This window comes from Anolis sagrei, chromosome 8, assembly GCF_037176765.1.
Source record: "Anolis sagrei isolate rAnoSag1 chromosome 8, rAnoSag1.mat, whole genome shotgun sequence".
Taxonomy (NCBI): domain Eukaryota; kingdom Metazoa; phylum Chordata; class Lepidosauria; order Squamata; family Dactyloidae; genus Anolis; species Anolis sagrei.
In genome coordinates this window covers 37770089-37783925 of record NC_090028.1, presented here as the reverse complement: position 1 = coordinate 37783925, position 13837 = coordinate 37770089, and the positions used below count along the sequence as shown (strand labels likewise).

General features: G+C 44.3%; 1 protein-coding gene across 2 annotated transcripts in view; it reads right to left on the bottom strand.

The window, feature by feature from the left end:
* MYLK3 (myosin light chain kinase 3) overlaps positions 1–13837 on the bottom strand; it is a 49274-nt gene that overhangs the window by 22248 nt on the left and 13189 nt on the right. For both annotated transcript variants that reach the window (XM_060788455.2, XM_067471126.1), the window contains exon 2: positions 655–745. In XM_060788455.2, the coding sequence (XP_060644438.2) occupies positions 655–745 (91 nt within the window). The remainder of the gene's footprint in view (positions 1–654; positions 746–13837) is intronic.

The window sequence follows — 13837 nt, the reverse complement described above, 5'->3', positions numbered from 1 at the left end:
AATGGACCCTGGTCAAAGTGGACCCTGGTTAAAGTGGGCCTTGGTCAAAGTGGGTCCTGGTCAAAGTGGGTCCTGGTCAAAGTGGGCCTTGGTCAAAGTGGGCCCTGGTCAAAGTGGGTCCTGGTCAAAGTGGGCCCTGGTCAAAGAGGTCCCTGGTCAAAGTGGCCCTTGGTCAAAGTGGGTCCTGGTTAAAGTGGGCCTTGGTCAAAGTGGGCCCTGGTCAAAGAGGTCCCTGGTCAAAGTGGGCCTTGGTCAAAATTGGTCCTGGTTAAAGTGGACCCTGGCTAAAGTGGGCCCTGGTCAAAGTGGGCCTTGGTCAAAGTGGGTCTTGGTCAAAGTGGGCCCTGATTAAAGTGGGCCTTGGTCAAATGGGCCTTGGTCAAAGTGGGCCCTGATCAAAGTGGGCCTTGGTCAAAGTGGGCCTTGGTCAAAGTGGGTCCTGGTCAAAGTGGGTCCTGGTCAAAGTGGGTCCTGGTCAAAGTGGGCCCTGGTCAAAGAGATCCCTGGTCAAAGTGGGCCTTGGTCAGAATGGGATGTGGTCAAAGTGGGCCCTGGTCAAAAAAGGGTTGGGAACCACTGCCTAGGTCGAGGGAAGTCGTGGTGGCTTCATTCTATGATTCTCTGATTTCTTCATCAGGTTAAATGGGGAAGTACCTTCCAAGGAAGTCTTGCCTTCTGCCTGGATCCCTTTGTTGGCAGGTGCATGCTTCCCTTTGGCACCTTTCTCTTCTGGCTTATCTTTAGTCTAAAGGGAGGAAAAATAAAAACGAGAAATTATTGGCACTGGTTGAGCTACGAATGTGAATTCCTTTCCTCGTTGACTTTCCTCAGCCCCAGAGAACAAACCGAGCAGCCAGCAAGCACAAAAGGGAGATCCAAATAGCTTGAGAAGGGGAGAAGTTCTTGGTGGCCCACTGTAACCCAATATTTAAAAAGTCAAACCTCTGACAAACAAACATATATATAAAAGGGTTGCAATTCCCATTATCCCCAGTCAGATAGTCATAAATGCTGTTGGGTTGCAATGCCCATTATCCCCAGTCAAATAGTCATATGTGTTGTTGGGTTGCAATTCCCATTATCCCCAGTCAGATAATCATATATGCTGTTGGGTTGCAATTCCTATTATCCCCAAATAGTTATATGTGCTGTTGGGTTGCAATTCCCATTAGCCCCAGTCAGATAGTCATATATGTTGTTGGGTTGCAATTCCCATTATCCCCAAATAGTCATATATGCTGTTCGGCTACAATTCCCATTATCCCCAGTCAGATAGTCATATATGCTGTTGGGTTGCAATTCCCATTATCCCCAGTCAGATAGTCATATATGCTGCTGGGTTGCAATCCCCATTATCCCCAGTCAAATAGTCATATGTTTTTGGGTTGCAATTCCCATTATCCCCAAATAGTCATATATGCTGTTGGGTTGCAATGCCCATTATCCCCAGTCAGATAGTCATATATGTTGTTGGGTTGCAATGCCCATTATCCCCAGTCAGATAGTCATTTGTGCTGTTGGGTTGCAATGCCCATTATCTAGCCATATATGCTGTTGGGTTGCAATGCCCATTATCCCTAGTCAGATAGTCATATATGTTGTTGGGTTGAAATTCCCATTATCCCCAGTCAGATAGTCATATGTACTGTTGGGTTGCAATGCCCATTATCTAGTCATATATGCTGTTGGGTTGCAATTCCCATTATCCCCAGTCAGATAGTCATATATGCTGTTGGGTAGCAATGCCCATTCTCCCCAGTCAGATAGACATACGTGCTGTTGGGTTGCAATTCCCATTATCCCCAGTCAGATAGTCATATGTGCTGTTGGGTTGCAATGCCCATTATCCCCAGTCAGATAGTCATATATGCTGTTCAGTTGCAATTCCCATTATCCCCAGTCAGATAGTCATATGTACTGTTGGCTTGCAATTCCCAACACATTGCTACACTATGCTATCTCTCCCAAGCTGACGGAGCTCCAAATAAAGGGCTAGCTATGGTGGGTAAGACGGCTGGGTGTTGCAGTCCAACGACATGTGGAAGATGAGGTGATGTCCATCCCCTAAAATTGCCAGCACCTTCCAACAAAGGATTGCTCTCCATAAAATGCAACAAATAGGCAACGGAAAGCCTTCTGCTGAGAACACTCTCTCCTCTACTTAACTCGGCGATTCCAAAACAGATTCTTGGATCTCGGTTTTGTTTACCTTGTTAAGCCCACTTGAATATGAGGGAACGGACCCAAGAAGCCCAGTTGTTTGTGCCGTTTGACTTTGTGCCTTTGTTTATTTGCTCTGCGCTTATCTGCCCATTTGGAGACATGTTCGACTGGGACATTTCTGAAAACCTTTCTCCATCGACTGATAAAAGCCTGCACCATTCAAGGCAAAACATAGCATCCGGAACTCGGATACTCATGGGATACTCAGCAGCTCAGTATCTGCTTTGGTTTAATATATACACACACACATGATGCACTCGTCTGTATCTCCAAATGGATCCAAGCAAGGGGAGGAAACACGCATTAGGACAAAACTTTAAAAGTGCAAATCCTATTGCAGTTTGCAAAACTAACTGAAGTCTTGCATAGAAAAATAAATAAAAACATATATGTGTGTGTATTTCAAATCCAAATATTATATACCATTTCTCAGCCTTCCTAATGCCACAACCCCTTAATACAGTTCCTCATGTTGAGGTGACCCCCAACCATAATATTGTTTTTGTTGCTACTTCATAACTGTAATTTTACTAATGTTATGAATCGTAATGTAAATATCTGATATGCAGGATGCATTGTCATTCACTGGATCAAATTTGGCACAAACACCCAAATTTGAATACTGGTGGGGTTGCAGGGGACTGATTTTGTCATTTGGGAGTTGTAGTTGCTGGGATGTATAGTTCGCCTATAATCAAAGAGCATTCTGAACTCCAACAACACTGGAATTGAACCAAACTTGGTACACAACACTCCCATGACCAACCGAAAATACTGGAAAGTTTTGGTGGGCATTGACCTTGAGTTCTGGAGTTGTAGTTCACCTACATCCAGAGCCGGCCCTAGGTAATTTTCAAAGGTAAGCAAACAGTATTTTGGCGCCCCCCCCCCCACCGCCAACCAATCATTGATATATATTTTCTGTTTGTCGTGGGAGTTCTGTGTGCCATATTTGGTTCAATTCCATCATTGGTGGAGTTCAGAATGCTCTTTGATTGTAGGTGAACTATACATCCCAGTAAGTACAACTCGCATATGTCAAGGTCTATTTTCCCCTCAAAAGCGCCTCAAGAGCGCCCCTGGGCAACATCAACTATACTGCGAATGCTTACTTCGCGTAATGGGCTGATCCGTCCCTGCCTACATCCAGAGAGCATTGTGGACTCCAACAATGGTGGATCTGAACCAAACTTGGCACGAATCCTCAATATGCCCAAATGTGAACACTGGTGGAATTTGGGGGAAATAGACCTTGACATTTGGGGGTTGTAGTTGTTGGGATTTATGGTTCACCTACAATCAAAGCGCATTCTGAACCCCATCTATGATAGAAATGGGGCAAACTTCCCACACAGAACCCTCATGACCAACAGAAAATACTGAGTTTTCTGGTGGTCTTTGGCGACCCCTCTGAAACCCCCTTCGCAACCCCCCCCCCCCGGGTCCCCACCCGCAGTTGAGAAACACTGCTTTAGAGTCACCATAAATCGGATGTTTTCTGATGGTCTTTGGTGACCCTTCTACACTCCCCCATGCAACCCCCCCAGGGGTCCCGACCCCCATGTTGAGGAACACTGCTGTAGATGGTTCCAGAAAATAAGACAATGTAAACAGAGTCTGTAAGGCATTATCATCTCAATGGGAGACATGACGACTATGGAAGAGTTCAAGGTCTAAAGCAACATTTCTCAACCTGGGGGGTCGGGACCCCTGGGGGGGTCATGAGGGCATGTCAGAGGGGTCGTCAAAAACCATCAGAAAACACAGTATTTTCAGTTGATCACGGGGGATCTTTGTGGGAAGTTTGGCCCAATTCTATTGTTGATGGGGTTCAGAATGCTCTTTGATTGTAGGTGAACTATAAATCCCAGCAACTTCAACTCCCAAATATCAAGGTGTGTTTTCCCCAAACTCCACCAGTGTTCACATTTGGGTATATTGAGTATTTGTGCCAAGTTTGATCCAGAGCCATCATTATTTGAGTCCACAGTGCTCTCTGGAGGTAGGTGAACTACAACTCCAAAACTCAAGGTCGATGCTGACCATACCTTTACAGTATTTTCTGTTGGTCATGGGAGTTCTGTGTGCCAAGTTTGGTTCAATTCTATTGTTGATGGAGTTCAGAATGCTCTTTGATAGTAGGTGAACTATCAATCCCAGCAACTACAACTCCCAAATGACAAAATCAACCCCTCCCTCCAATCTACCAATATTCATATTTGGGCGTAATCGGGTATTTGTGCCAAATTTGGCCCAGTGAATGAAAATACATACTACATATCAGATATTTACATTCATAACAGTAGGAAAATTATGGTTGGGGGTCACCATAGCATGAGGAACTCTATTAAGGGGTCACGGCATTAGGAAGGTTGAGAAACACTGGCCTAAAGTAAGGAGCAAAGGTACAGACTAACCTCAGGTAGGATTTCAACTGGACTCCCTTTCCGCCAAGGAAGTCCCCCCTTCAGAATAAAGTCCACCACCTTTGAGTTTTTAAACGTTTCTCCCAAAAACTTCACAATTTTGTCCACCGAATCCATCATTTTCTCCATCTTGTCAATCCTCTCACTGTATATTGAGTTATCTCGATGGGTTGCTTTGATCAGCCTTAGGATCTCGTCACACGTGCTGCGGGTATCCATCTGAAGAACCTCATCTTCCGATTCCAGACTTTTATTCGTGCCACCATCAAGAGCAGGCGTTTCGGGCACGGACAACTTCCGAAGGCCTTGCCCCAAATCGTCAATCCCTTGGTTCACTTTCTGGAGCTTCCCTGTCAAGTCCTCCTGGAAATTCAATAATTTGTCGACCTTTTCGTTCAAGAGGTTCAGCTTCTTGTCCATTGTGCTCAACGTATTCCCTTTGGCAACCCGCGGCTTATTCGTGAGCGCTTCTTCAGACTCCGGATGGCTTTCCAACATTTTGATGAGAACGGATAGTTTTGGCTACCAACAACTTGCTCAAATTAGAAGAGCGGTCTTTGGATTTCCATCTCACTTTGGGTAGAAAGTATAATACGAGAATCAGCCGGGAGAGGAACATTCATGAGCTGCGGTGCAAAGCAATTTCTCATTTCCTATCTTTTCTTTAATGGCGACGAGAACTTGGCAATGAATGTCAGGGTCCCTCGACCACCTCCTCCCACCCTCAACGGCCTCCTTGACGTCACTGAACCATTTAAAATTCTTTCCTCAAGAGGCTGTTGAAAACCAAGCATCTTAAGAATTGGCAACGGTTGAGTGGCAGACATCCGCCAAGAAAGATGGAAGGGAATCATGAAATTATTGTATATTTTTGGCACTTTGGAGAAGATGTGGTTATGCACGTCCCTGTTTCTTTTCGATCTTCCCTCCAGAAATTAAATATAACGCTGTGTCGAGATATTAATTGTTGCAGTAAGGCTTGAGAGAACACAGTATTGTTGAACGTCAAGTCACACACAACAGCCTGCCGTGCTTAACGTTGGCCGGCAGTCGGGATTTAAAAATAGACAATGTAATGACAATGATATGAAGCACATATCTAGCGCCAGCATACCTTTGTCAACTGAAACAACTCAAGCGGCATTCATTCCCCGGTGCCAAGACAGCCTCCAGTGCAAAAACACATTTTTTGAAAATGACATGTCAGAATTCTTTCCACAATTAGCAGCAAAATAATTAACCCAACGGTCCTTTTTCTTCTTCACGGATCTTCTGTTCAATCACCATTATACCTGTGTGGAACCCCCGGTGGCGCAGTGGGTTAAACCCTTGTGCCGGCAGGACTGAAGACCGAGAGATCGCAGGTTCGAATCTGGGGAGAGTGCGGATAAGCTCCCTCTGTCAGCTACAGCTCCTCATTCGGGGACATGAGAGAAGTCTCCCACAAGGATGAGAAAACATCAAAAACATCTGGGCGTCCCTGGGCAACGTCCTTGCAGACGGCCAATTCTCTCACACCAGAAGTGACTTGCAGTTTCTCAAGTCGCTCCTGACACGACAAAAAACAACAACAAACCAGTATACCAGTGTTTCCCAACCTTCCTAATACTGCAACCCATTCATACAGTTCCTCGGATTGTGGTGACCCCCCAAACCATAACATTATTTTCGTCATTTTCCTGCTGTTATGAATCATAATAAATATTTTAAAAGCATGAAATACGTTTAGACTCAATGGATTAAATACCCAATACACCTAAATTTGAATACTGGTGGGGTTGGGGGGGGGGTGTGTGTGTTGATTTTGTCATTTAGGAATTGCAGTTGCTGGGATTTGTAGTTAAGCTATAATCAAAGAGCATTCTGAACTCCACCAACGATGGAATTAAACCAAGCATGGCACACAGAACTCCCATAACAAACAGAAATTACTGGAAGGGTTTGGTGAACATTGACCTTGAGTTTTGGAGTTGTAATTCACCCACATCCAGAGAGTACTCTGGACTCAAACAATGATGGATCTGGACCAAACTTGGCACGAATACTCAAAACGCCCAAATGTGAACACTGATGGAGTTTGGGGAAAATAAACCTTGACATTTGGGAGTTGTCGTTGCTGGGATTTATAGTTAACCTACAACCAAAGAGCATTCTGAACTCCATCAACAATGGAATTGAACCACACTTGGCACACAGAACTCCCTTGACAAACAGAAAATACTGGAAGGGTTTGGTGGGTATTGACCTTGAGTTTTGGAGTTGTAGTTCCCCTCCCTCCAGGGAGCACTGTAGACTCAAACAATATTGGATCTGGACCAAACTTGGCACGAATACTCAATACACCCAAATGTGAACACTGATGGAGTTTGGGGAAAATAAACCTTGACATTTGGGAGTCGTCGTTGCTGGGATTTATAGTTAACCTACAACCAAAGAGCATTCTGAACCTCACCAATGATAAAATTGGGCCAAACTTCCCACACAGAGACCCCCATGACCAACAGAAAATACCGACCCCTCTGACGATTCATAACAGTAGCAAAATGACAGTTATGAAGTAGCAACTTCGTAACTGGAGTCACCACAACATGAGGGACTGTATTAAGGGGTTGCGGCATTAGGAAGATTGAGAACCATTGGTATAATGGTTTGAACAATGGTTGGAAGCCCCACTTGGCCATCAAAACCCACTTGCCATACACTCTTAGTGTCAGAAAACACCATGATTGGATCAAAGAAATAACTTGAAGGCATATAGTATCAACCAAATGCAAGGATTTATGTTCAGGCTGAGAAGGAACTCGAAACTCTGAGAATGATGCAGGACGATGTCATGATCCGGGCACAAAAGTCTTGGTACTTTGATCTTGTGAGTCCTGGCTCCACAACTATATGTGTTTCATGCACAAATGAGCATGCTAGGAGGTCACACCTTCGTAACGCAGCCATGGCCTCCTCTCCTTAAGACAAGGAATATCTAGCCAAGAAAAATTGGAGAGCAACATTCCTTTGACACCTGGGTCTCCCATAACAATAATTTGAGCCCATGTTCTCTGGCACCCAGCCCTGCTAACTGAGATCTCCGTGACATTTTCATTTGACGTCATTCGCACGTACAAGAATAATTCATCGGTTGGAGAAAAATGGTATTTGAAACTCAGCCACACAATGATCCAACAATAACAGCAAGGTGGAAAGCAGTAGCAGCTTGGACAAGGGAGACGGAAGCCTCCTGGTGTTCAGCAATAATCCTTTGACGCTGTGTGTTCAATACACTGCACACACATTATCTTGTTGTCATATAGGCTGGGCATCCCTACTTCCAAAATCCAAAGTTGCCACATGGGTGGTTGAGACAGCCATACCTTTGCTTTCTGATGGATCAAGGAGCACCAACTTTGTTTCATGCACAAAATATTACGCATAAAAAGACCTTCAGACTCTGTGTATATGCCTGGCTCGAGAGCAGTACGTGTGAAAAAGATCTTGGAGTCCTCGTGGACAACAAGTTAAACATGAGCCAACAATGTGATGTGGCGGCAAAAAAAGCCAATGGGATTTTGGCCTGCATCAAGAGGAGCATAGTGTCTAGGTCCAGGGAAGTCATGCTACCCCTCTATTCTGCTTTGGTTAGACCACACCTGGAATATTGTGTCCAACTCTGGGCACCACAATTCAAGAGAGATATTGACAAGCTGGAATGTGTCCAGAGGAGGGTGACTAAAATAATAAAAGGTCTGGAGAACAAGCCCTATGAGGAGTGGCTTAAGGAGCTGGGCATGTTTAGCCTGAAGAAGAGAAGGCTGAGAGGGGATATGATAGCCATGTATAAATATGTGAGAGGAAGCCACAGGGAGGAGGGAAGAAGCTTGTTTTCTGCTTCCCTAGAGACTAGGACGCAATGGAACAATGGCTTCAAACTACAAGAGAGGAGATTCCATCTGAACATGAGGAAGAACTTCCGGACTGTGAGAGCCGTTCAGCAGTGGAACTCTCTGCCCCGGAGTGTGGTGGAGGCTCCTTCTTTGGAAGCTTTTAAACAGAGGCTGGATGGCCATCTGTCAGGGGGGATTTGAATGCAATATTCCTGCTTCTTGGCAGAAAGGGGTTGGACTGGATGGCCCATGAGGTCTCTTCCAACTCTTTGATTCTATGATTCTATGAATGTATATGAAATAGGCTTGTGCACGGATCTGTTTTCATTTCGTACCTCCAGCACCTTCAGTACCTTCCAGAGCACATAAGGCAGTGTTTCTCAACCTTCCTAATGCAGCGACCCCTTAATACACTTCCTTATGTTGTGCTGACCCCCAACCATAAAATTATTTTCATTGCTACTTCATAACTGTCATTTTGCTACTGTTATGAATCATAATGTAAACACCTGATATGCAGGATATATTTGCATTCACTGAACCAAATTTGGCACAAATACCTGATACACCCAACTTTGAATACTGGTGGAGTTTGGGGGGGGATTAATTTTGTCATTTGGGAGTTGTAGTTGCTGGGATTTATAGTTCACCTACAATCAAAGAGCATTCCAAAGTCCACCAAGTTCGGGTCAAACTTGGTACACAAAACTCCCGTGACCAACAGAAAATACTAGAAGGGTTTGGTGGACACTGACCTTGAGTTTGGGATTTATAGTTCAGACTCCATCCATTGGACTCAAACAATGATGGATCAGGACCAAACTTCAATGTGAACACTGGTGGAATTTGGGGGGAATAGACCTTGACATTTGGGAATTGTAGTTCCTGGGAATTGTAGTTCCTGGGAATATCTCTGTGGTTTCACCTATTGACTGTTCTGTTTGTAACCTCGATAAGCTGTGCTAAGTCTGCAAGGACTTTGAAGAATAAATATCCCCTTTTTTTGATGTTCAAAACCTTCTATAGGTGGTATTTAACACCCGAAATCCTGGCCAAAATCAATAAGAACAAGAAAAACGAGCGCTGTTGGAAATGCGAAAGAGAAAAGGGTACATTTCTACACATGTGGTGGGAATGTAAAGGGATCAAAAAATATTGGGCACAAATTCAGAAATCGATCGAAAAAATCTTAGAGATAAAATTTGAATTAAGACCAGAAACCCTACTATTGGGACTCCACAACCTCAAACTGGAAAAGAATGAGGATAAAATAATTTTTTATCTAACAACAGCCGCTAGGATGGTCCTAGCCAGACAATGGAAAAATAAAGAAATACCAACACTGGAACACTGGACCCATAAAATACTGGATATAATTAATATGGATATTTTGACACAGAGAATCTCTCAAAACTACAATAAACCCCAGAAAACTAATTGGAAATCAGTATTAAAATTTATACAGGAAGAGAACAAGGGAATGTACTTAATAGAGATATAACAAATACAAATACAATAATAATTTTTTTCCTTTATTATTATTTTTCTATCCAAGAAAAAGACAAAAGTAAAAGAAAAAGCAAAAGGGGGTAACCACCTTAAGCAATTAATAAGATTAACATTCATACTATCTCCAAAGAGAATAGCCAAAAGTCACACATAAAATCGAATATCTGTTCTAAATATAACAGATGGGAATATTATGTGAAAGCTAAACTTAACGGGTTAAACCAAAAAATTTGTACCATACTGGATAAACCTGGAAGTCTCAACCCCCACTCTTGTCTTCCCCCCCCACCTGTCCCCCCCTCCTTCCCCTATGTGACCTCCCCTTCCCCCCTCCCATTCCCTTTTCCTTACCCATAATTTCCCCTTTTAACCTTCCCTCACCTCAATTCCTTATCTTGTTATTTTTTATCAATGTGCTTTGTAAAACAAAAATCAATAAAAATATTTTTTTAAAAAAAAAAAAAACCTTTAATAGCCTCAGTTGCTGAATATCTGAAGCTTCTAAAGAAAGACACCCGCAGTTGGCTCAGACATAGAGAGAAGCACATCTTAGTTTTATTTTTATAGCGTCTGGATGTAACGGCACAGAACTGGAAAATATCCTTCCAACAGGTTTAAGTAGATAAGTACTTTCCAGAAGGTACGCTTATTAAAAAAATTAACCAAACAAAAGTGTCATTCATTTCTAGCCAAGTGTGACGTGGGCAAGAACAGCAGGTGCATCTGAGACGAAATCTGAAACAGGAACCTCTTGATTTCTTAATCTCTGCACTAATAAGCCACACCAGTCCAAGTCATGGGCACCATGCCACCCAATACACGGGCACAATGAAAGTCACAGCAGCTACGTGGATGTGAACAAGAGCTAAAATAGCCATCTTGCGAAATTCCTCTGACTCAAGTTGCACCGCATTACTTTGCTCCTTTCTTCCAGGAGACGCAAACAGATAATAATCTATGCAGAGGATGATGTGCCCAAATCAAGCAGGGAAGAAAGGGTGGGCTACTTAGGCATGTCGAAATTGCAATTCTCCTTTTTGGAAGGAAAGAAATGGCACTACAAAAACCAGCAGGAATTATCTGTTAGCCATGGACCAGAGATGGCCTCTCCATATCCTAAATTAACCTGCCAAGCATCACAACAGTAACAATTGTTTTCTAATGCTGTGCCCCCTTAATACAGTTCCTTATGTTGTGGTGACCCCCATCTTTTTTTTATCTGGGTGACTAAAGTGTATCTCTAAAACTTAAGTTTTATTACAATGCTAGAATCAACGGCCAAAGGGAAATTGCACGGAGGAGCTGCGCCCGTACCTTGGGAAGTCAGATCTGGCCACAGTGGTCCACGCTTTTGTTACATCCCGAATAGATTACTGCAATGCGCTCTACGTGGGGTTGCCTTTGAAGACTGTTCAGAAACTTCAATTAGTCCAACGGGTGGCTGCTAGATTACTCACCGGAGCGTCATACAGGGAACATACCACCCTCCTGTTATGTCAGCTCCACTGGCTGCCGATCCAGTTCCGAGCACAATTCAAAGTGCTGGTTTTGACCTACAAAACCCTTTACAGCTGTGGCCCAGCGTACCTGTCCGAACATATCTCCTTCTACGTCCCACCTCGGAGTTTAAGATCTTCTGGGGAGGCCCTGCTCTCAGCCCCACCTTTGTCACAAGTGAGACTGGTGGGGACGAGGGACAGGGCCTTCTCGGTGGTGGCCCCTCGCCTGTGTAATGCACTCCCCGGGGAAATTAGGTCATCAACATCCCTCCTCTCCTTCAGAACCTGGATATGGGACCAGGCCTTCGGGTAAGCTGGCAGATGGATAAAAGACAATGACGACCAGAGTAGGAAAGGACAATGACAATGCTAGATGGATTATGGATTTATGAATTGGCGAACATTGACCATAAGATGATTTTATTGCTGCTATTGTATTGATTTGATTGTTTTAACTAGTTATAACTGTTGTCGCTATATTGTAATTTGTATACTGTACCTAGCAGTTTGAAAACATGCAAATGTGAGTAGATCAATAGGTACCGCTCCGGTGGGAAGGTAACGGTGCTCCATGCAGTCATGCCGGCCACATGACCTTGGAGGTGTCTACGGACAACGCTGGCTCTTCGGCTTAGAAATGGAGATGAGCACCACACCCCAGAGTCAGACATGACTGGACTTAATGTCAGGGGACTACCTTTACCTTTTATACTGTATTTTGTGAATTGTTGGGCATCGAATTGTGCCTTTTGTAAGCCGCCCTGAGTCCCCCCTGGGGGGTTGAGAAGGGCGGGGTAGAAGCACCCCAAATAAATAAATAAATATATGTTGTGTGTGTCAGGAGCGACTTGAGAAACTGCAAGTCGCTTCTGGTGTAAGAGAATTAATCATCTGAAGGACAGGGAATGCCCAGATGTTTTGATGTTTGACCATCCTTGTGGGAGGCTTCTCTCATGTCCCCGCATGGGGAGCTGCAGCTGACAGAAAAAGCTCAACCCACTCTCCCCGGATTCGAAACTCCAACCTGTCTGTCTTCAGTCCTGCCGGCACAAGGGTTTAACCTATTGCGTCACCAGGGTCTCCATCTTTTCCCCATGATAATAACTCTTTCAGGAGTGGATTTCTCTTCCGAGGATATATTTCTCTCACTTCCTGTTGTCTCAGCCCCGTTCTTGACTATGAGCCATTTATAAGTCGAATGTTTGTAACTTGGGGACCGGGGACTCGTGGAGGAGCAGAATTCAAAGCTCCCATTTTGCTTCCTGCCCACCACATTTCTCCCAATAGCAGACACCTCCAAGAAACTCCAAAACAACAACAACAACAACAACAACAACAACAACAACTTTTATTAATATCCCACCCCATCTCCCCAAAGGACTCAGGGCGACTCACAGGCAGTCTTCAATTAGGTTCTTGTGGGTTTTTTCGGGCTATAGGGCCATGTTCTAGAGGCATTTCTCCTGACGTTTCGCCTGCATCTATGGCAAGCATCCTCAGAGGTAGTGAGGTCTGTTGGAAATAGGACAATGGGTTTATATATCTGTGGAATGGCTGGGGTGGGGCAAAGAGCTCTTCTCTGCTGGAGCTAGGTGTGAATGTTTCAACTGACCACCCTCATTAGCATTTGAAGGCCTGCCTGAGCCTGGGAAAATCTCTTTACTGAGAGGTGTTAAGACGTGCCTGGTTGTTTCCTCTCTGTTGTTTTGCTGTTGTAATTATAGAGTTTTTTAAATACTGGTAGCCAGATTTTGTTCATTTTCATGGTCTCCTCCTTTCTGTTGAAATTGTCCATATGTTTCTTGTGGATTTCAATGGCTTCTCTGTGTAGCCTGACATGGTGGTTGGGAGAGTGGTCGAGCATTTTTGTGTTCTCAAATAAAATGCTGTGTCCAGGTTGGTTCATCAGGTGCTCTGCTATGGCTGACTCTTCTCTGGTTGAAGTAGTCTGCAGTGCCTTTCATGTTCCTTGATGCGTGTCTGGGCGCTGCGTTTGGTGGTCCCTATGTAGACTTCTTGTCCACAGCTGCATGGGACACGGTAGAGTCCTGCAGAAGTGAGAGGATCCCTCTTGTCCTTTGCTGAACGTAGCATTTGTTGGATTTTCTTGGTGGGTTTGTAGATCGTTTGTATGTTGTGTTTCCTCATCAGCTTCCCTCTGCGGTCAGTGGTTCCCTTGATGTATGGCAGGAACACTTTTCCTCTGAGTGGATCTTCATCTTGACTCTTGTGGCTTGTTCTTGGTCTTGCAGCTCTTCTGATGTCTGAGGTGGAGTCTCCATTGGCCTGGAGAGCCCAGTTGAGG